This window comes from Trematomus bernacchii, unplaced genomic scaffold, assembly GCF_902827165.1.
Source record: "Trematomus bernacchii unplaced genomic scaffold, fTreBer1.1, whole genome shotgun sequence".
In the NCBI taxonomy this organism is placed as follows: domain Eukaryota; kingdom Metazoa; phylum Chordata; class Actinopteri; order Perciformes; family Nototheniidae; genus Trematomus; species Trematomus bernacchii.
The window spans coordinates 4428709-4450489 of NW_022987899.1; the positions used below are offsets into that span (position 1 = coordinate 4428709).

Below are 21781 nucleotides of genomic sequence, written 5' to 3' on the forward strand. Positions count from 1 at the left end.
TTGCATTTGATATTGAGGTAAAAAAATCAAACTAGTTTTATAGTGATCAAATATACAGCAATGTTCAGAACAATTACTTATTTATTGTTTAAATAAAGGTGAATGTATTCTTGAATTAATATCACGTTATAAGCATAATATGTTACATAGTTTATCTGTTAATTGTGGCTGTCTTTTCACACTTATATGGCTTATGTCTTATCTTTCTTACAGTGCAGACGCTTTTCTGCTTGCTCTTGCCTCTGCTTACTTTTATTTTATTATCTTTTCTTTTTAATGACTGATTTTAAATGCCATTTTTTAAATGTCTTCCATTTTTGTAAAGCACTTTGAATTACCTTGTGTTGAAAGGTGCTATATAAATAAACTTGCCTTGCCTTGCCTTGCCTTGCCTTGACGTCCTCTACAGTGGACATACCGTAACATTTAAAATAAAATGTAAAAAGTCTAAATTGCAGGATGTTTTTTTTAACCCTAAATAGGTAGGAAATACAAATAAAAACAATTGGAAGACACTAGTACTTCACATAATAAAATACACAACGGCTGTAGCCTGAGATATGCTGTCGGTGCGTGTGTGTGCATGTGACAGGTCTCAGTTGGTTGGTTTCCCCTGCTTACTGTTAGTAAATAAAACGTTTGGCCCGTAATTACGTTTTCCCCTTTGTAGCGACCAGAGAGAGGTGAGGGAAATATATCCAGTCTCTGATAGTATTACGTTATTATGAGTGCTCTGATACTCGTTTGATTCTGAAATCATATATATATATCCAAATCTGCAGCCTGTTGTTGTCTCACTATACCACATTGTGAATGAATTGAAAGTAAATATATACATTTTGGTGAACATAGTTATGCCAATCAGACTGACTGCTGCTGTGCCTCCTTTCATCTTTAATGGACGTCGCTTTAAAATGACCGCTCACAGGACAGGATTTCTAATTCTCTAAACGCCTGTTATTTCCACTCGTCTCTCCTCGATTTCCCTCCTCGACTCCACCGATCGCATCCCCTTTGGGCGAGACTAAGACGCGAGGCGAGGAGTCGAGGAGGGGGAAAATGAGAAATGAGAAAGGGATATTGACTGTATGGTGTAGTCTAAAATTACTCGGACTGTATTTTGAAAAGTGTGGTTTGCATCAAAGAGGAGGTAGAAAGAATGAAGTCCCACTCTGTCAGAATAAAAGTGCATCAAACATCAGCGAAATCAAAGTGAACTCGACAAATAGAACTCACAGTAGATCTACATACAGCTCTGGAGACCACTGCAGCATTTTCAGTGTCTCTGGTTTTACTATGTACTGTATAGGTATGTGTTTGAGTAAAATGATTTTAAAGACAAGCAGAAGTTAAATAGCTTTTTTATTAATTGCTAATAGAGAAAAAGAAAGAGGAACCTTCACTAACGTTAAACACACAGTAGCTGCATTCAATATACATTAACCTGTTAAACCCTGAGCCTGTTTTTCAGGCCTCAGGCTCGAAAATGACATGCCCAGAACAAATGACTATATCTTAACTTCTAAAAGTAAATTAATAAACTTTTTTCTCAAAGCAATTATACACTTGTGAGTTGGCTGTGGAAGTGTCAGAATCAATATAGATGTTTTTATTTTAAAGTCAATTCAGATTGAACATAGTGAAAACATTTAAATTATAGTTTCCGTCTAAAAATAAAACATTACTTATAGTTGAGTTTCTTCCCGCCGGCGGGGGCAATCGGGCTTAAGTGGTTAAGAAGGTCTGAGACAACAAAATACACAGAAAGAAAAAAGAAAACATTCACCCTATTTTGTTATCAATTTGCCTGTAATCGATAAATAGGGGCCAGAGCAACACCTTACTAAATGAAGTTAACTTGTTAACCTAGGTTCAGGAGCATGCCCAACCCCGTCTCTAATCACGGCCATCTCTAATTATTCCCGGCCAAACATCCGGCCATAGCTTGTCTCCATCCTCTCAACCCACCCTCCCCCTACCATCTACTCATACGGTTCCCCTTCTACCTCCTACTGAGCGATACACCTCTACATCCATTCATCCCTCAATCCATACATCCCGTCATCCATTTATCCCTCCCTTCCCTCATCCCAAATTCCTACATCCCTTCATCCCAACATTACATTACATTACATGTTACTTGTTAGACGCTTTTATCCAAAGCGACTTACATACTAGATACTGTGGGCAATCCCCACAGGAGCAATTTGGGGTGAAGTGTCTTGCCCAGGGACACAACGACATGCTGACTGCAGTGGGGTTTGAACCTGTGCTCCCCTGATCCGAACACCAAAGCACTAATCCACTGCGCCACACAACATCCCTTCATCCCTCCCTTCCCTCATGCCTTCATCCCTACATCCCTACATCCCTTGATCCCTACTTCCCAACATCCTCTGCCTGTCACCATTCATATTTAACTTGTGTATATTTTAAAATGTCTAATTCTAGGAATTATCTGGGGGCCCGTAATCAGCCCGAGCAGATCATGCCGGAGACGGAACCCCCACTCTAAGTCTCCCACAGCACGTCCTCCCAGACCAGAATATCTCATCACCCCCTCCATATCAATTCATTTGTTACTTCTTGCAATAAACCTACAAACATCACACTTTTTTGGCATGGTCCCTGCTAGTGAATTATCCATTACACCTCATCTATCTGCCCAGCTTTTATACAGTATGTATTATATCAAAAGTCTAACTGACCTCCCAGCATGTAAAATAGGTGATGAGAAATACATGGATACAATCGCAGATCTGCTTAAATAGAAACGCTGTTCTCTATCTCCGCAGGGTCCAGGTATGAGTAGGGTAGTTCAAGATGTGCGTTTCTTGTTGTTATTGCTTCACTGAGGCACGACAATGCTGCTTGGAATTCCTTTATCATCTGCTTAGGCTCAGGCTCATCAAATCGTTCCTCTGGGTATGTTCCCAAGGGAATCTGCCAGAAGGATAAAATCAGAAAGGAAAGTTTGTGGTAAAAAAGAAGAAAACATCAGGATAGGACATCCTCTGTAAGTATTTATGACGCCAAACTTACATAGTCTGAGTATCTGTCTGAAAACAACCAAAACAACGCTGCTAATCTGACTGTCTCGCCAACATTCGGGAGGGTCTCCAGGACCGTCTTCATGCTTGACTGCCCCTTGGTGGTTGGAGGAGGTTTGCGCAGAAGGAACGTGCCGTTGGGGCCCCAGGAGCTGTAGTCATACTAAATTATGGAAAAAAACATTATAGAAGAAAAGGCAACATTTACTCCATTGTAATGCTCAGCTAATGTCCTGCAAACGGAATGTTTATTGTAAAGGAAACGAAAGCAGTTGGATGGTCTGCCAAACTTAAACTATTTACCTGCCCACTGTGTACGGCAGCATGTTGAACCGTCGTTGTGAAGATCACCATGGTTGTGAACTTGACCACTTCCTCGACAGTATGAAAGGCTGCTGGAAACCCTGTTGGCAGCACAATATGTTCATAACCACATCATGGGTTTATATTGTATCACTATGTGCATTCAAATATACTATTATAATATGTTTTATATTTACAAATGACTTCAGAATATGGGACAAATACCTGATGCTTTGTTTCCTAAGAAGCCATGTGTGAAGACCTCACTGATCCAGTCCTGCAGCTCAGTGTCTCTATGCACCTCACAGTCTGAGGGATAATAGTGCTCCACTACTGCCTTCACAAAGCTGGTATACACAAAACAGTTGTATTTTTAATATTATGAGTGCCTGAGAAAGTCTCTAATGGTGTTTGTACAATGAATCACTGTGGACAGTCACAATATCTATGAATAGGTAAAACCTTTGGATGATGTTCCACAGCTTCAGGCCATCATCTCTGTAGTAAAAGTTGGGGATAGACTCCAGTCCTCGTGCAGCGATGTTCTCCGGCAGACAGAGAGAGCTGTAGGTCATTTCAGAGAGATCCCTTCTCATGAGCTCATGTATTCCATCACGTCCAAGTGAACTCTAACAAATCAAAAATACACATATACCATCAGACACATTTATTGACATCAAATTAGAAACCATCCAAAACGGCCTAATCTAAGCTGCAAGGTGTGGTATGAATTTTATTTTATTTATAATTGTAATAAATATATCAATTTTAAAAAGCCTTACCTTACTTAAAATACCATCAGGTCCGAATAGAGTTAGGCGGGCTTTAATGTTTGGGTAAAGAGTGTGCCGGAAGTGAGGAAACAGCAGCTGAACAGACAGAGAAAAAATAAATAAAAGTCCAAATAAGATGCTTGATTCAGCAGACAACAGGCAGAACATCACCAGGGTAACTGAAGGAACCTATAAGCAAACACAACTGAAATCAATTACAATTTTTGTATTAAAAGTTTGATTTCTTCAATACATACAAAAATAATGGTTCATAAAACCAGTTTCCTCAGACGATCTGTGAAAAGTAAGTAACCAAAAAAATAGTGAATGACAAATAACAAAACGATCTTCAAGTACAATCAAATATACAAAAACAGTGAGACACACATGTAATACACACATTAAAGTTGTGTTATATCTCTCACAGGCTCCGCCCTCTACTGGACTCTATGGGTACTTCCCCTTGATCCTATCATGCAAGCATTCATCCACTGAGACTTTCTAGGGACCCAGAGCTCGACGTGGTGGAGATGGAGGACCTCGAGGAAGGAGTGCCCTTCGTGTTCGCCATACCAGCGAACCGGGCGGGTCCGCTCGTCGGGGAGAGGGACGACGATGGCGACACCTCGTCGTCTGATGTTTCCGGCGACCGCCAGGAAGGCCAGCAGCACAGGTCTGCGCAACAGGACTGAGTGATGACTATGGCGGCGGAGCGTGCAGGCTTGCCGCTCCCCCCACCGCTGCCACCGAGGCCGGTGAGCCACCTACGTCAGGGCTTCTTCGTTTCACCCCCCCTGCCAGACATCTGGCGGTGTGTGGAGGCCACTTGGCGACAGCCACTGAGAACGAAGGCTCCGGTGGCGACATGGGCCGGAATCCTCAGAGTGCAGGACCACTCGGACACGGAGTGTCTCACCCGCGCCCTTTCATGCGCGGGTGAGAGTGATAAACTGTGCTATACGGGTACAGGGACATTATTGCCGGCGTAGCAGGGTTAGAAAACATTTAACGCAGAGTGTAAAAACTCAGTTTGATGCATTTCACTGTTTGGGTGAAAGCATCATGGCGGAGCGCGGGCTCCCATGAGAGCGCGCCGCGGTGCGTTCAAGGTCCTCAGTAGAGAGTCGGCCCTTTCTGTGTCGACCCCCCATGGGCAGAGCTTCCCTTCGCGGGGAGTTTTGCGGCGGGACAGGTTGCCAGAGAGTACCACAGCTTTATCGCTGGGGCCCCACAGCTGATTGCACATCCTCTAACACAGTGTTATGGGGAATGGAAGCGCAACTGCGTGTTAACGGAGTGGATGGACAGGACGCTGAGACTGGGTTATTCACTCCAGTTTTGCAGCATCCCTCCTCTGTTCACAGGCATAAGAGAGGCAAAGCTATCATCCCAAGGGGAGATAGGTTTTCTCTCAGCAGAGGTTCAGGCCTTGGTGCAAAAACAGGCAGTGTCTGCTGTGCGCACGCAAGACAGAGAGGGGGGGGGGCATTATTCCCTGTACTTCCTGGTTCCCAAAAAGACAGGCAAATTCAGGCCCATTCTGGATCTTCGCAGTCTGAATCTCCACATTGCACGCAGAAAATTCCGGATGTTTACTATAAAACAGTTACTGGGACTGGCGCAGCCAGGCGATTGGTTTACAACCATCGACCTGAAGGACGCTTACTTTCATGTCGAGATTGCTCCGAAACACAGAAAGTATTTGCGTGTTGCCTTCCAGGGGGTGGCCTACGAGTACAGCAGACTACCGTTCGGATACTCCCTGTCCCCACGCACGTTCAGCAAATATGTGGCCACAGCGCTCCAGCCGCAGCGCGGCCGTGGCATGAGAGTTTTCTTTTATCTGGACGACCTCATAGTTATGGCCAGGTCCAGGGAACGGGCAATGTTTTACACAGCCCAATTGATCCTACACCTAACCAAGTTGGGTTTTGCGATCAATTGGAAGAAAAGCTCCCCCATACCTCACCAACAGGCGTTGTATTTGGGAGTGGTGCTCGATGCAGGCAGGCTACGCGCCACCCTGTCAGAGAGCAGACAGGCATCCTTGCTTCGGGCAGTTTGCAGACTGCGACAGGGGGCAACAGTGACAGCTTTGACTATCATGCAGACCCTGGGTCTCATGGCGGCTGCTCACATTGTGGTCCCGCTGGGGTTACTGCATATGCGCCGCCTGCAGAGGTGGTTCTCCAGCCTGCGTTTAGATCTCAAGAGACACAAACGGTGTCTGGTGACCATCCCGCCCTCAGTGGAGGGCAACCTCCGGTTCTGGGGTCCCCGGATCACCTCTTTATTTAACGGAGTGAGTGTGGAGGACATATGCACGGCGGCGTCTTGGTCAACGCCAGGCCCCTTCATAAAGTTTTATCTCTTGGACATGTCTGGCTCCTTTTCATCGTCTGTGCTTGCTGGGGCAACGCAGGACTGGTGAGGAGGGAGGGGGGCTGTGGGTCAGTGGGCATCTGACCCCCTCCCCGGGCGTAATGCGCTTACATGGGCTCATAGGGGCTGGAGGACTCTTTCCCCCTGCTTAAGGGCATGGGGGGGGGAGTCCTCCACGTCATAGCACACCTCCGTGGGGTAAGCGCGTCAGGGTGTGCTCTGTCAGCCGCAGCCTCAATTTTCTCCACGGTTACGACCGAGGGAGAGGTGAGTGAGGCGCAGCGGCTGCTAACCAGAAAGCCGGTCAGAAACAGTGAGATGGAACAGTGTTGTTGTGGGACGACAGCGCGTGTATACATCGGGGCTCCGCCCACTGTACCCATAGAGTCCAGTAGAGGGCGGAGCCTGTGAGAGATATAACGAGGGGTTACGTATGGTAACCCTTGTTATATAAACACAGGCGGAGCCCTCTACTCAGGGGCCCTGTCTGTCCTATGCTGCTTGCTGAAGAGAAGTGTAAGATGACAGTCAGGAGGCGAGGCCTCCTTTTATACGGTGAGATGCTCGGGCATTCAGGTAGGCCCGCCCCGGGGCCGGCTACGCCTAGAAAGTCTCAGTGGATGAATGCTTGCATGATAGGATCAAGGGGAAGTACCCATAGAGTCCAGTAGAGGGATCCGCCTGTGTTTATATAACAAGGGTTACCATAAGTAACCCCTTGTTTCATGTTTCAAAAGATGTGTTTTAGATGTGTGCAACATCTTTACGGATACCTCTCACCCCCAGCCATAACCTGTTTGCACTTCTGGCCTCTGGCAAGCATTTCAAAAAGGTATTTCTTAGAGTACAGTAGTTTCCTTTGGAATTCACATGTTGTGTTACGTTAATCTCAGCATTGTCACATACGTTGCATTCAACCTCGCAAAGTCATTGGGTTTAATCAAGGGAACTTGTTTGCAAGCATTTCTCTTTTTATTTTGAAAATGTCTCAGCTTTACTATCAACCATCTCTATTATAGTACCTGAAAATCAATCAATAAAAATGATAAGCATTATTTCAGAACAAGGGAATACAAAAAACCTGCACTACCTCTGTTGTGTGGAGTACTTATACCTTGTACATTGGGTGAATCACAGGGAAGCTGCGGAGAGCTGCAAGAGCGAAAACCTCTGCCAGAAGGTGAATTCTCATGAAGTGATGGACTGATCCGTGATCCATGGAATCTGCATTTTTTATGAACATCTTGGCTAGCAGCCAGTCAGTTTCTGGATCACTGGGCAGGAAGATGGGGTTCTTCTCAGATGGTTGTTGATTCAACTGGAAATTGATAAGAAATTGATTATTAACTCTCCCTTTACGATACCTCAAAGACGGTTTTCCATAGACTGACCATGGTAAAGACCCATAACATTACATGCTGGCTTTTAAATTGATTTTACAGTACCTGTATTGCAATTGGCATCAGTTTGTTTTCTGGGTTCACGTTGAGCAAACAGAGACCAGCAGTCACGTGCAGAGGTTCACCATTATAGGCTGCAGGGGGAATTCCATCCATCTTCTTCTGGTCATAAAGGAACATGTTGCCTTTCTGGAAAGACATCAGAAAGAAGTGTTTAAAACATCGAGAGGTATCGCAGAATTGTAATAAGTCAAGGAAGTATGACAGAGGGATGGTAAATGGACACATCGTGATTCTGAAAACAAAGATTATTATCCATTTAAAGTTAATCTTCACTCATACCTCCATTTCCTTCTGCAGAGAGCTTCCCTCTTCCAGGAACGGCTTCACCATTTCCTCTGTGACCGGGAAGTTTGTGGGAAGCTCTGAGCAGCGCTTTATAACACCAGGGTTGACTCCATTCAGGAACTGATATCCATAAAAGTCATCTTCCATCCAGTGGTCTGCAACATACTCTGGAAGAATAGCAATTGATATATACAAAATATAACATAATTATATATTGGGTTTAATAAGAATAACAATTGGTACATTTAATAAATAATATAATATCATTTATCTAAAATGTTTTTAGGGGTTTCAGGTTCAACAAAATCATCATTGTCATTGACTGTAAAGCAAGAATGTTGGTCAGGTATTTAAATAATTTTAACTTTTACAGAAATACTTAACTTTGTAGAAAACAAAACATTTTACAGAACAGGAAAAACATCTACTGAATATCTATCTGTTGTTATGAAACCATGACATAGATGGGGTGAGTTACACTGACAACTGGTTACTGGGATAAAAAGAAAATACCTGATATTGTTGTCTTTTTAAAACAGAATATTTTTTTTATGTCTTCAATGCTTTCCCATTCTGCAGTAGATCCTAGCAGCCCCTTAACCTTGAGTTCAATAGCACTGAAGTAAAACAAGGAATAATTAGAACACAGGAATAAACAACATACAGAAATGAATGGCAATTTACCCTTTCCCTCAATATATAGAAATCTAAAGAATAGAGCTATATAATAATAAATATATACACATTTAATGACATATATTGACCCACATTTTTTTTCTTGAGTAATTGATGTCAGCTGTTCTGGAATCGGAGTAGCTGATTTCAGCTGGGAGCTCAGACACGTCATTGAAACTGTTGAAATGGGGTAGTCCTTCACCCATACTCTTCCATCTAATAAAACAAACAAAGTTACCCAAAAGCACAAAGACATTTCTCCAGATAAACTTTGGCGACAAACGGCAGCTCTACTGCACACATGGAAACTTACTGGAACAAGCTCTTTTTGAGCATCAGCTCTTTCTTTCGGTGGTCAATCAACAGGGGGTGATCATCCTCAACAGCTTTCATTGCTGAGACATGAAAAGAACATTATAGCAGTCAAATTTAAATGTACAAAGCCAACAAGATGTAAAAAAACTGACAATAATAATATCTATATTAATCAGTTATTTGGGGACATTGATGCAGACCTCTCCCTCCTCTCAGCTCCACCATTTCTCCCCTGCCAATCCATCTGTAACAGGGGTAAAGAATAACATCTCCTTCTGGAGTCGTCACCACCATTTTGGAGAAGTACCACTCATCCTCTGGGAGACATAAATACTGGTCCTTCTCAACCTTAACCAGCAGAAGTTTGCCCAGAGAAAAACTGGTTTTCAAGGTGTAGCTCCCTGGCTTGGAATAAGAATAAGAATAATTATTATATTATGATACAGATTATTAGAAGCCTCAGCCAAAACCAGATTATCTTTTTAAAGTGGTCAGCATTGTATTACATGTGATGATAGCCCATTACGTCAACTGGCTGGGTTGAAATGTACAGTATAGAATACCAGAGCCCAGTCTGTTAATATTAAGGTTTTTTCTTTTATAATAGTGGCTTATTTCAAATGAGTCCTCTCACTCTCACCACTAAAGTTAAATGTATCATTTGACTGTACCATAAATGTAAAAGGCCATTAGATTGTGTTTATATCAGTGTTTCACATTGAGAGTATAAGAGTTATAGCAGTTAACGTCACATAGATCACACGTTAAAGGATTTGGCGACTCATTACAAAAATGTGGCTTACTGTAGTAAAGATCAATATGGGTTTACGGTATTTTACAGGTGTTGAACTAGTGTGGTATACATTTGCGCTAAGTCTTGCACTAAATTATGACTTAAAATCTAAAGTGCTTACTTGATGATGCAATCTGTTATGTACAGACAAGTGCAGATGTTTAACTGGGTTTCACTTACTGCCCCTGTTTGAAAGTCGAAGCCATAGTTGTCCATCAAAGTTCGCTCACTCTGCCCCTCAGTTCCAAATAAGGTGACATAAATGTAGTCCGATGTTCCTGCATATTGCAGATCACCCGTTGTTATCTCTAGCTTGTACTCAGCCATGGTCACCTGTGGAGACTGTTTGGAAAAATAAACACATTTGAGTCTCTTAATTTACAGAATGAAGGCTCCAATACGCAGCAAAACAAAACAATGCTGACACTGGCTGTGCATTGTGAACCTTCTTTCATGAAAACATTTGAATTTGGATACAATGCATTTACCCAAAACATGTTTTTTGAAACTCTAAATATTTGTCCACAGGCATCCAAAAACCTTATTATTGTGGCAGTAGCCGCAGTGGGGAGGATAGGTGAATGTATTTGTTTAAAGTTGGTTTGATTACACCCAGGGGCACTCCTTGTGAACAGGCAAGGCAGGCAACTGCTTGGGGCCCCGGACCAGAAGGGGGCCCAAAGTTTTGCTGTTAGCTGTGCGTGGTGATGAAAAGCTGGTTCGAGGGGCAATGTTTGCCTAGGGCCCCCACCGACTCTAGGATCGCCACTGATTACACCATTCACAATTCCGACAAGCCACCTTGGGAGTTTCACCCAAGGAAATATGAACAGGTTTTCTGTTATAGATAGGACACACAGGTTCGAATACTAATGGAGCAGTGCCCTGTACTACGAAGCCAGTTCAACAGACCCTGGATATGTTTGAGTTACCCGGCTTAACTAACCCTAACAAACGACATCTCGCTAAGCTGTCCTACGACGCTGGTTATCAACTCGGTAAATCAACCCAGGGTTTCTCTTTCCGGCTGAGAGCGCGTTCACGTGAAAGGGGCGGGGTTATCAACATTTGACCAATCACAAACAGGGACAAGTGTACTGACAGCGCAGCGTCATACTTCCTGAATGAAAAGTAAACTATCACGTTAGACAAATACGAATAAGTTAAACTTTAAACATCCATAACTTAAACACTTTATCCAGGATAAAAGCAACATAGTTGGACCTGCAAGGTGCAGGAAGAACAGCTGGTTGAATGCGTACATCAGTGGCGTCGCCTGGCCTGGGCATCCGGGGCTTTAGCCCCGAATGTTTTTTCTGTAGCCCCGGACAATTCTCCCTCAATAATATAATACATTAACCGTGCTTTACGTGAACCTCATCATGACACGAGAGGACGGCAGCACTGTAATTTCCCGTGTTCAGTGAATGCAACAGAGGCATGACACCAGACCAATCAGAGAGTTGCATGGAAATAAACGTGTGCTTGTGTCATTCAAGCTCGGCTCTGTGTGTGTGTGGCAATAGCGCATTTAGTGTGATAGAGAGAGAGAGAGAGAGAGAGAGAGGAGAGAGAGGAGATGAGAGAGAGAGGAGAGAGAGAGAGAGAGACTGGATGAGAAGAGATGAGGAGAGAGGAGAGAGAGAGAGAGAGAGGAGAGAGAGGAGAGATGTAGAGACGATAGCTCTGAGGAGAGAGAGAGGGAGAGAGAGAGAGAGAGAGAGAGAGAGAGAGAGAGAGAGAGAGAGAGAGAGAGAAAGAGAGAGGGGGACATAACGCACTAACGGACATAAGGAGCTGTTTGTTCCACAACAAGCTGGAGGAGAGTCCTCTCCTCTCAGACTGAGAGACTCAGGTGAGCTAAAGGTCTCTCTGAGTGTTTAGATACTTAACTTTAGTCTAAGTTATCTCAGTGGGTCTCAAACGGTTTAGTCACAAATTATTCAAAAGATTATTTCCGCGGCACACCTTCATATGATCATTATAGTTATAAAAAAAATAAGAGAATAAAGGAAAAACAGTTATGAAATACTATATGGCAGTAAAACAAGAATAGAGTTTAAAAGGGGAGTGATTAGTAAAATATCCATGAAGAAAAAGTACATCTGTTTACAGTTCTGCTTCATATGGGTGTTGAGAGAGGTATCCATAGATCTCTTCATTTTGCTCTCAAAGTGCACCAGATTGATGCATTTAACTTCAAATTTTAAAAACAAATCTTCCCGGGAGAGCATCCCCCCGGACCCCCCTAGAGGAGGTTAGGTCCGCCCCCCACTCATAAAACCACTTTACCCCTGCCTATATGCCGTGAGCTGATTATCGAGCCTTCATTGTAACAGTCGCGGGTGTACTGTGTGTGTGCGTGTGGGGAGTGTTGCAGTAAAAAATGCCACTGTAGTGTCGCTGCCACTGTGGGCTAAGCCCCGAATGTTTTCAGGTCCAGGCGACGCCCCTGGCGTACATTAACAGTTTTATGATATCACTGGCCCGTCTAAGACACGAGTGGATCTGACTTTAATTACATTTGACTCGAGTGTTTCTTCAACTTAATGTGTTGTTTTAAATAATACTTCTGCATACAGTGTGTGACAATGTAAGTGTTGCACGGCCAGATACGGCTCGAGAAGCTGACTCAGATAAGGAAATATATGATACATTATGATGTGATATGATCTGATATGAATGATAATGGGACACATCGATGTCTGCACTCACAGTGTCGCGGACTGTACGTAATGTTACTTTGCTCCGGTTACTTATGTTGTGGCAGATATTTAAGTAAGCTTTCTTAACGCTAATGTAATAATAGTCAGATTGCTCTGAAGATGGGAGGTGATATTCTATACAGTAAATGTTCATGTTCACACAGTAGGTGATTTTTGCCAGACCTCTTTCCTGCATACGGCAGTTTAAACTGTATTTATTTTATCCTGTAATATGAATTGATCGCTTTAAACTCCGCACACTGAGCTCTGATTGGTCAGCAGGCGGTGCTTTCACTGAGTTGATCTCTTATCTGGAACTCTGGAGCAGGTTTGGTGTTCAGCATAAGTTACCATGGAGATCTACCCCGGTAAGAAGTGAACCAGCGTCGTAGGACCGGAAACCCTGAGTTAACACTGAAGTTACCTTCGCTAACCGGAAAAAAAAACGGCTTCGTAGTTAGGGTGACCAGGTCCCAACAAACCAAATGTGGGACAAGGAGTATGTTTGTGTGGGACAATTGCGTTTCTCAGTGTCCTGCTGCAAAGTCTCAGTGTTCTCAGGCTCCAACTGCTCGTCTGATGGAGTCTCCTGATCTGTGTCACTCTCACACGTTTGTAGAAGGTGACGCCTGTTGCGCCGAAACTTGTGACCTCCGTCCGTGCAGATGTTGTAGGATCTCTGGGTACCTGCTGGCTCGACTACTGTTGCAGGTTTCCATGTCCCTGTTGGAAGCTGGAAGCGGATCGTGGCTCCCACTGGTAGTGCAGGCAGTGATCTGGCATTCCTGTCATAATATTGTTTTTGTCGTGTTTGACACTGTTTTCTCCTGCTGTGAACGGTGCTGTGACAGGCAAGCTCTGGTTGTAGATGCTTTTCAGTGGTGGGAAGGATGGAACGCAGACGCTTGCTCATGAGTAGCTGCGCTGGCGATTTCAAACCATCCACTGGTGTGTTTCTATACTCCAACAAGCTGAGGTACAGGTCAGTTCTCTGAGCGTGTGCTTTGTCCATGAGAGCTTTGGCAGTCTGAACTGTTTTTTCTGCTAGCCCGTTGCTCTGTGGATACAGAGGACTGCTTGTGACATGCTTGAAGTCCCATGCATGAGCAAAAGTTTTAAACTCTTGTGAACTGTAGCAAGGTCCATTATCGCTGACTAGTGTCTGCGGTATTCCAAATCGAGCGAACATGGCCTTCAGCTTTTGGATGACTACTGAGGAGGTGAGGCTGGTGATTTTTTCTACCTCAAAGAACCTACTATAATAGTCAACTACAACTACATAGTCAGTACTGTTCCATGTGAACAGATCAGTGGCTATTACTTGCCAAGGTTGTTCTGGGATTGGGTGTGACATCATAGGCTCTTTTGGGAGTGAGCTGCGTCGCTCAAGGCAGGTACTGCAGGTCCCTACTAATGTCTCTATCTGCTTACCCATCCTTGGCCAGAACAGCACATCTCTTGCACGTTGTTTGCACTTTTCCATCCCTAAGTGTCCAGTGTGAATGCGTGAAAGCATTTCAGCCCTGAGTGAGTGCGGCACGATGATTTTCTCTCCTTTCAGTAGGATGCCATCTGTCTCTGATATCTCATCCCTATGATTCCAATACTCTGAGACTGCAGGTGGACATTTTTTGTTTTTCTCGGGCCACCCTGCTTGGATCACCTGTCTCAGCACTGATGCGGCTTTCACACCGGCGCTTTTCACTTTCTAGCTCCTCGCGAGAGCTTTTCTGGTTCAGCTCCCGTTTCCCTTTTCAGCTCCCGCTCTGTTCACACTGCCCAGAGCTGCCGCTGCTGCGTCATGACGTCACAGTTTACGTCGCTGATTTTCTCCCACAACAACAACGGGCCGGGGACTGCGTCGGGTCGTGTTGCTTTTAATCATACGAAGCCAGATTAAATTAAATAACGACTTCTCCAACCTTATACTTTTCTCCAGAGTGCCGTGGTTCATTGTTTATTAATGTGTTTCAGCGGCATTTACCGACCGCTGCAGTGCTGGCTGCACTTCCACGGGAGTTTATTCTCCCGTTAGCTCCGGGTTAGCTCACACGGCTCTAAAGTATTCACTGTCTGACTGTCACACAAGCAGCTGATACATATCCCCAGTTCCCCTTAAGTGAATGTGTGTCAGTCTGAATTGACGCTGTTTGGCATCACAACGCTGTTATGAAAGTTTCTCTGGTATAACATGGGTGATGTTAGCATAGCAACCGAAGCTAAACTGACTACTTGCTAAGCCGTTTTCTACAGGCACATTTTACCGGCGTATTTTTCATTATGATTCTACTTCTGATAGTCGGACATGACAACCTGTACAGCCCATGTATCTCCACAATGATCAATAACAGCGAACGGATGGTCAAAGTAAGGTTTCCTGCACGCCTCGACGTAAGAGACGTAAGCGACGCCGCGTCATAGCTCCGAAGCTCTTGCCTCTGGACCGACAATTTTTTGGAGCTGGAAGTGAACCGCATTCCGGAGCTATGACGCGCCGCCGCTGCGGTGTGAACAGGAAAAACCGGCGCTTTTCAGGCTCTAGCTCCCAGCAGGAGCTGGAAAAGCGCCGGTGTGAAAGGGGCATGAGAGCTGCTCATCTTTGGCTGTAGCGGCTCTGATCTCTGCCATTTTGCGGTCGCTTACCGGAGCGTTGCTGATCACAGTGTGTATTTGGTAGTCCATGCCCTCACTCATGGAGCGGTCGTAACACTCAAGTGGCTTTCTGGACAGAGTGTCTGCGACGGGGATTTGTTTTCCTGGTTTGTGCTCGATAGTGATGTCATATCTCTGTAGCTGCAGTATCATGCGTTGCAGACGCGGTGGTGCAGCTGCTAAGGGCTTACGCATGATTGACTCAAGTGGCTTATGATCTGACTCGACGATCACCTGTCGTCCATACAGGTATTGATGAAACCGCCTACATCCAAAGAGCACTGCATATAGCTCCTTTTCGATTTGAGCATAGTTCTCTTCAGTTTCAGTCAGTGTCTTTGATGCGTATGCGACTGGTTTCTCTTCCTGGAGCAGGACAGCTCCTAAGCCGTGTTTGGAAGCATCGACTTGTAACTTCACATCCTTTGTGTGATCGAAGTAGGTGAGTACTGGGCCAGGCTCCTGTGTTAGGATGTCTTTTACTCGTTGGAAGGCTGCATCATGATTTGAGTCCCACACAAACTCACTGTTTTCCTTTATCAGTTGCCGGAGTGGAGCTGTTGCCTCTGACATTCTCGGGGCGAACCTGGAAAGGTAAGTGACCATGCCCAGTATGGTCTCCAACTCTGCCTTACTTTGTGGGTTAGGCATTTCTTTGATGGCCTTAATCTTGTTCGGGTCAGGGCGGATGCCTTCTCGTGTCAGCTTGTGCCCAAAATAGCTTACCTCAGGCACACAGATTTTGCACTTGTCCTGATTCAGCTTTATGCCTTTTTCTCTGGTTCTCTCCAGCATGGCACGCAGGCTAGCGTCGTGCTCCTCTTTGGTGCGGCCGTAGACTATGATGTCATCTACGATGGCGGCAACGCCTGGAAGCCCCTCATAGGCCTCATCCACTCTCCTCTGGAACTCATCCTGTGCAGATATGATTCCAAAAGGCAGTCTCTTGAAACGGTACCTGCCGTAGATCGTGTTGAACGTGGTTAGCATAGATGAGTCGTGTGTGAGTTTTATATTCCAGTATCCAGATCTGGCGTCTAGTACACTGAAATACTGTGCTCCAGCCAGTTTTGGTGTGACGTCATCTAGAGTAGGGAGTGGATAGTGGGGTCTTTGGATGGCTTTGTTCAGGGCGCGGGGGTCTAGGCATATTCTCAGCCTATTTGTTTTCGGCTTTTCCAACACTACTAGTGCATTAACCCATTCAGTTGGCTCTGTGACTTTTGGATAACGTCCAGTTTTTCCATGTCGTCCAACTCATTCTTGAGCCGGTCACGCAGAGCATATGGGATGCGACGAGGTGGACATACCACTGGTGGTACAGAGGGTTTGAGTTGGAAACTGCATTCTCCAGGAAACAGTCCGATGCCTTCAAACACATCAGCAAACTCTTCCATCATGGTTGTGTGTGTTATCGGCTTTGCATCAACTACATGTATCATTTTGACTAGGTTTAAATCTAGACATGCTCTTAAGCCTAACAGAGGTGGAGCATTTGTATGGACTATGTCAAAACCTATCATGGCTGTTTTCTCACCGTGTTTACATGTCAGCCTACATCTTCCTTCTGCTTTTATCCTGTGCCCACCATAATCTGAGAGTTTGCTTGATGGGGGGCCTAGTATTACACTTCCATATATCTCGCGGAATGTGTCTGCTGGTATAATACTAGTCTGAGCACCAGTGTCCATTTTAAACTTCAGTTTGTGCCTCGCTTTTCCTATTTCTACTTCTGCATATGCCTGTTCTCTATCTGTGTTTTCATGCTCTTTTATGATAGCATCAATATAGAGTTCTGGTTCTTCTAGTGACTGTTCGGCACTGTTTGAGATGGTATGCAATTTTCTGGGATTATATCTCGTCTGTGGCTGCTGTGTTTGTGACCTACACACTTTAGCAAAGTGGTTGGGCTTATTGCATTTGCTGCATTGGCGACCCTTTGCTGGACATTCCTCAGTGCGACTGTGCTCCCTCCCGCATGCTCCACATTCCTTGCTCCTCACGGTGCTGTTACGATCATTCCATGTCGTCTTGTGCCCACGGGATGCTTGGTCTGCTCTAAAAGGTTTTCTGCTAACTGCGTGAGCAGAGCGACTGTCGTGGCTAGCAGCGGGGGTTAGCATTGTCTTTAGCTGCTGCTGTGATAGCTCATGTGAACGTGCAATGTCAATGGCTTTCTCTAGCGTCAAGTCTGGACTGTGACATAGCAGTTTTTCACGCAATTTTCTCCATGCGTCCGGCAGATTAGACGAGTCCCAGTCCATTCGTGGTGTTGGAACGCCTGTGTTCTCCATCTTCCGTCGTCAGGTCGATGATAACTGAACTAACTCTGACACCATGTAATATTCTGTTCTATGGACATATAAGTGTCTACATAAACAGATGAAGCGGACTACTTGTGACATTCCGAGTGTCCATCTTTATTCAACTGGCGCGTAACATGCACACATGCATTACGTCATTAACGTGATCTCCGTAATCAAAGATCTTGTATTCACCAAGATGTTACAATACGTAAATCAAATAACAAACAAACAAACAAACACAATATCAAATATGTTCTCATGAACAAAAGATGATAAAAACTTGTATAGACACTTAAAATAAAACAAATCACAAGAGAAAAGGTTCAGTCAAACAAAATAATCAATTAACTAGAACAAAATAAGCAAACTAGTTTAAATCAAGATGGCCAAAGTAAGAACAAATGATAGAGGGAGTTAGCCCCAGAGTTCAGTTCAGGGGTAGCCAACACGGTGTCCGCGGGCACTTAGTCGCCCGCAGGGGCAACGTGAGTCGCCCGCAGGGCATGTTCTAAAAATAGCTTGCCAAGCAAATCCAAAATGTATAAAATACACAAAACAAAAAAGGAAATGTAATTAAAAGAATCTACCCTATGCTTAAACGAAACCTAAATCATAGCGAACTCTATCTACTTACTACAACTCTATCCCTCCTCCCCCCACCCCCACAATGAATATCGACCAATCACGTTCTTGCTTGATTTGCGGGACCAGCGTTGCAGTCGGGAAGAAAAGCAATGTGGCACCTCCCCGCTGATTTTCCTTCTGGCAGAATCTACACAACACATCAGCCCCATTGAACAGCCTATCATGCCAGCCTATACAACACATGAGGGGCAGAGTGTTACTCTGTGTGTTGCAACTTGCATATATATTAATTACCACCTGGGACAGGGGGGAAATGTCCCCCGCTCTTTTCGAAATCCCGTTTGTGTCCCCCCACTTTACAAATATGTTTATTATTATTTTTTAACGCAAGCCGTCATCGCCACGGAGGAGCACACAGCCTCTGAGAGCGAGCGAGACAGAGAGAGAGAGAGAGAGAGAGAGAGAGAGAGAGAGAGAGAGAGAGAGAGAGAGAGAGAGAGAGAGAGAGAGAGAGAGAGAGAGAGAGCTAGGGAGAGCACACCTTTATATATTTAATATATGTATATATGATAGTTGAAACTCCACGCTAAAGGGCCCCCCCTTGCGTTGGAAAGTAACGACAGGGACCCTGACGTCAACATAGGCCGAGTTGGGAGTGAGAATGTGTTGGTTCAATCTGAATTTTCTTTAAAATAAAAAACATCTATATTGATTCTGACTTTTCTACATCCAACTCACAGGTTTATCATTACTTTGAGAAAAAAGATTATTAATTTACCCCTTTTAGAAATGAAGTTATTGTCAGTTGTTGTGGAAAGGTCATTTTCGAGCCTGAGACCTGAAAAACAGGCTTGGGGCTTAACAGGCTAGTCTACAAGTCTACTCTTTTTCTTATTGCACTGCACCTTTGCGGCTGTAACACCTGTAAATGTCCCAGTTGCGGGACAGATAAAGGATTTCTGATTCTGTTGGAATATCATTAAATTAATAGAGCAATCACGGCAATAATGATCCTTCATAAAATACAAATTAATTAATTAAATGTAGAGAAAAATTCTTGCCGTTGTTATTCCAAAGTGAACTTTCCCATGGTAATATAAATGCCATGAGAAACAGCCTGCGGGCTGAATGAATCGTTGCATGACTGTAGTTGAAAGACAACTGTTTGTCAAAATGAGATTAAGTACTACACAAAGAGAGTGATTTATGACCCTCATAAACCTTAGTCCCGCCTCCACAAAACACATGCAACACACACTAACACACACACAAACACAAAAAAACACACCCACACACAAACTGTGACTCTAAATGGCAGTTTGTGATTTTAAGGCAGTGAAACAAGGTCGTTTTTTTGATACATTTACTGATTTTTGCTTAATTCTCTCACCAAGGTACTGTAATGGTGCTTTTCCACTGCAGCACGCGATCATAAGATACGCTTATAATAAGTGCTTTGTCTGAATATATGTTCTTTAAGAATGTGACTCTAAATGGTTAGCTTGTGATTTTTAACACTTTTTCAGTAAGACAATCCAGTATTTGTTAACATCAATGATTTGTTTGTGTTTACTAAGATACTTTCAGTTACATTTTGATGTATGTAAAAATTGACATCTGTTAGGATATGAAGTACTTTGTAAGGAATGGGGTTTCCTTAATGGCAGTTTGTGATTTTTAACACTTTTTCAGTGAAACATTGCAGGTTTCTTTTGATTACTTTACAGATTTCTTGCTGTTTTGGTGTTACTAAGATACTTTCAGTTACATTTTGATGTATGTAAAACTTTACATCTGGTAGAAATATGAAGTACCAGTGTTAGTGAAAATCGTTTCTTTACATGTCACAGTTTACCCCTTTACTCTTATCAATGTTTTTGAGAGAACAGTGTCTCCCATTGTCTTTCCACACACACACACACACACACACACACACACACACACACACACACACACACACACACGCACACACACACACACACACACACACACACACACACACACCACACACACCACACACACACCACACACACACACACACACACACACACACACACACAACACACACGCACACACACACACACACACACACACACACACACACACACACACACACACACACACACACACACACACACACACACACACACACACACACACACACACACAAGCAGGAAGGCGTGCAGTTAAAGCAACACTTTGCTGGTGAGTGAACCTAACACATCTTAGTTTTACATTTTTTCTCTTGGATTTATTTGCATTGCATTGGATATTGAGTTAATCCAAAACTGACAGAAAGTAATGAGGTTACATTCAGCAAGTAGTACATGTACTGTATAGTGTATTTTGTTATGAAATAATTGCAATGGGTAACATTGTACAAGTAACTCCGCCGACTCTGATAGTTTACCCTTATAAATGACATCAACAAAATAAAAGAGAACATCCTTTTAGCAGTAATTTACCTTTCACTCTCTTCACTTGACTTTCACTGCATTTCTCAAATCAATGCAAAACAAAAACATAATAACTCTAAACGAATTATTTGCAAATCCTTTTAGTATTCTTTTTATGGGTCTAACTGGAACAAAGAGCTTCTTACCTGTTGCTGCCTCCACGAGAATGTAGGTCATGCTCTAGGAACGTCTGGTTTTATAGGAACCGATTCATTCAGCCCGGAGGCTTTTTTTGATGGCATTTAGATTCCCATGGGAAAGTTCACTTTGGAATAACAACAGCAAGCACATTGCTGTTGTAATTGTACATCAATTACATACTATTAATTTAAAGGTGGGGTAGGTAATTTTGGAGAAACCAGCTTGAGTGCGCTAGAATTTGAAAATACACAGCCGGAAAAAATCTGCCACTTCCTTACAGAGCCCCTCCTCCAACACACACGAACGCGCACATGACCAATGAGGGCACACGATAAGTTTGTGCACAGATGGAAGGCTGACAGGCAGGTAGGCCATCCAGTTATTTAAGCCGGGCTACGTACTACGGCTTCCACAGATGACATTTTTTAATGGATTTTTTGTCAAAGCACTTAAGATATTCATTGCTATCGGGATGTTAAGAGCATTCCATGGAATATAACAAAAAGTGTATCTCGAGCCAGTTTCTCAAACTTACCTACCCCACCTTTAATGATGTTTCAACAGAATCAGAAATCCTTTATGTGTCCCACAACTGGGACATTTACGGGTGTTACAGCAGCCAAGTTACAGTGCAGAAGGAAAAAGAGTAGAATTACACATCGAATAAAAAAGGCAAGCACATGTTATTGACATCTTTCCATATGAATCAAGAACATCTGTCCATATGAATCAAGAAAAATATACTTTTAAAGTGAAAAGGTTAAGGCTACTCCTCTGACTGTATTGGGTGAGTTACTGAAAACACAGTTAAAGGAGATAAACATTTGTTTTTAAAAGTACTACATTAAGATTAAGATTATAAATTACGATATAGAAAATTATTTACATGTAATCTGG

At 43.6% G+C, this 21781-nt stretch overlaps 1 protein-coding gene across 2 annotated transcripts; it reads right to left on the reverse strand.

The window, feature by feature from the left end:
* Positions 1-2318: 2318 nt before the first annotated feature.
* On the reverse strand, positions 2319-21107 carry LOC117470014 (hydroperoxide isomerase ALOXE3-like). Of its 2 annotated transcripts, XM_034114529.1 has the most exons (15): positions 20890-21107; positions 10220-10381; positions 9447-9651; positions 9245-9326; positions 9025-9147; positions 8770-8873; positions 8251-8423; positions 7954-8097; positions 7623-7826; positions 4136-4222; positions 3816-3982; positions 3579-3700; positions 3354-3454; positions 3043-3213; positions 2319-2943 (listed from the first exon to the last, which is right to left on the reverse strand). In XM_034114529.1, exons 2-15 carry the CDS (start codon positions 10364-10366, stop codon positions 2764-2766), a joined length of 2010 nt encoding a protein of 669 aa, XP_033970420.1. In that variant the 5' UTR covers positions 10367-10381; positions 20890-21107; the 3' UTR covers positions 2319-2763. The 2 variants fall into 2 exon arrangements, with proteins under 2 accessions (XP_033970420.1, XP_033970421.1); XM_034114530.1 differs by lacking the exon at positions 20890-21107 and having other exon boundaries at positions 9447-9647; positions 10220-10302.
* Positions 21108-21781: the final 674 nt, after the last annotated feature.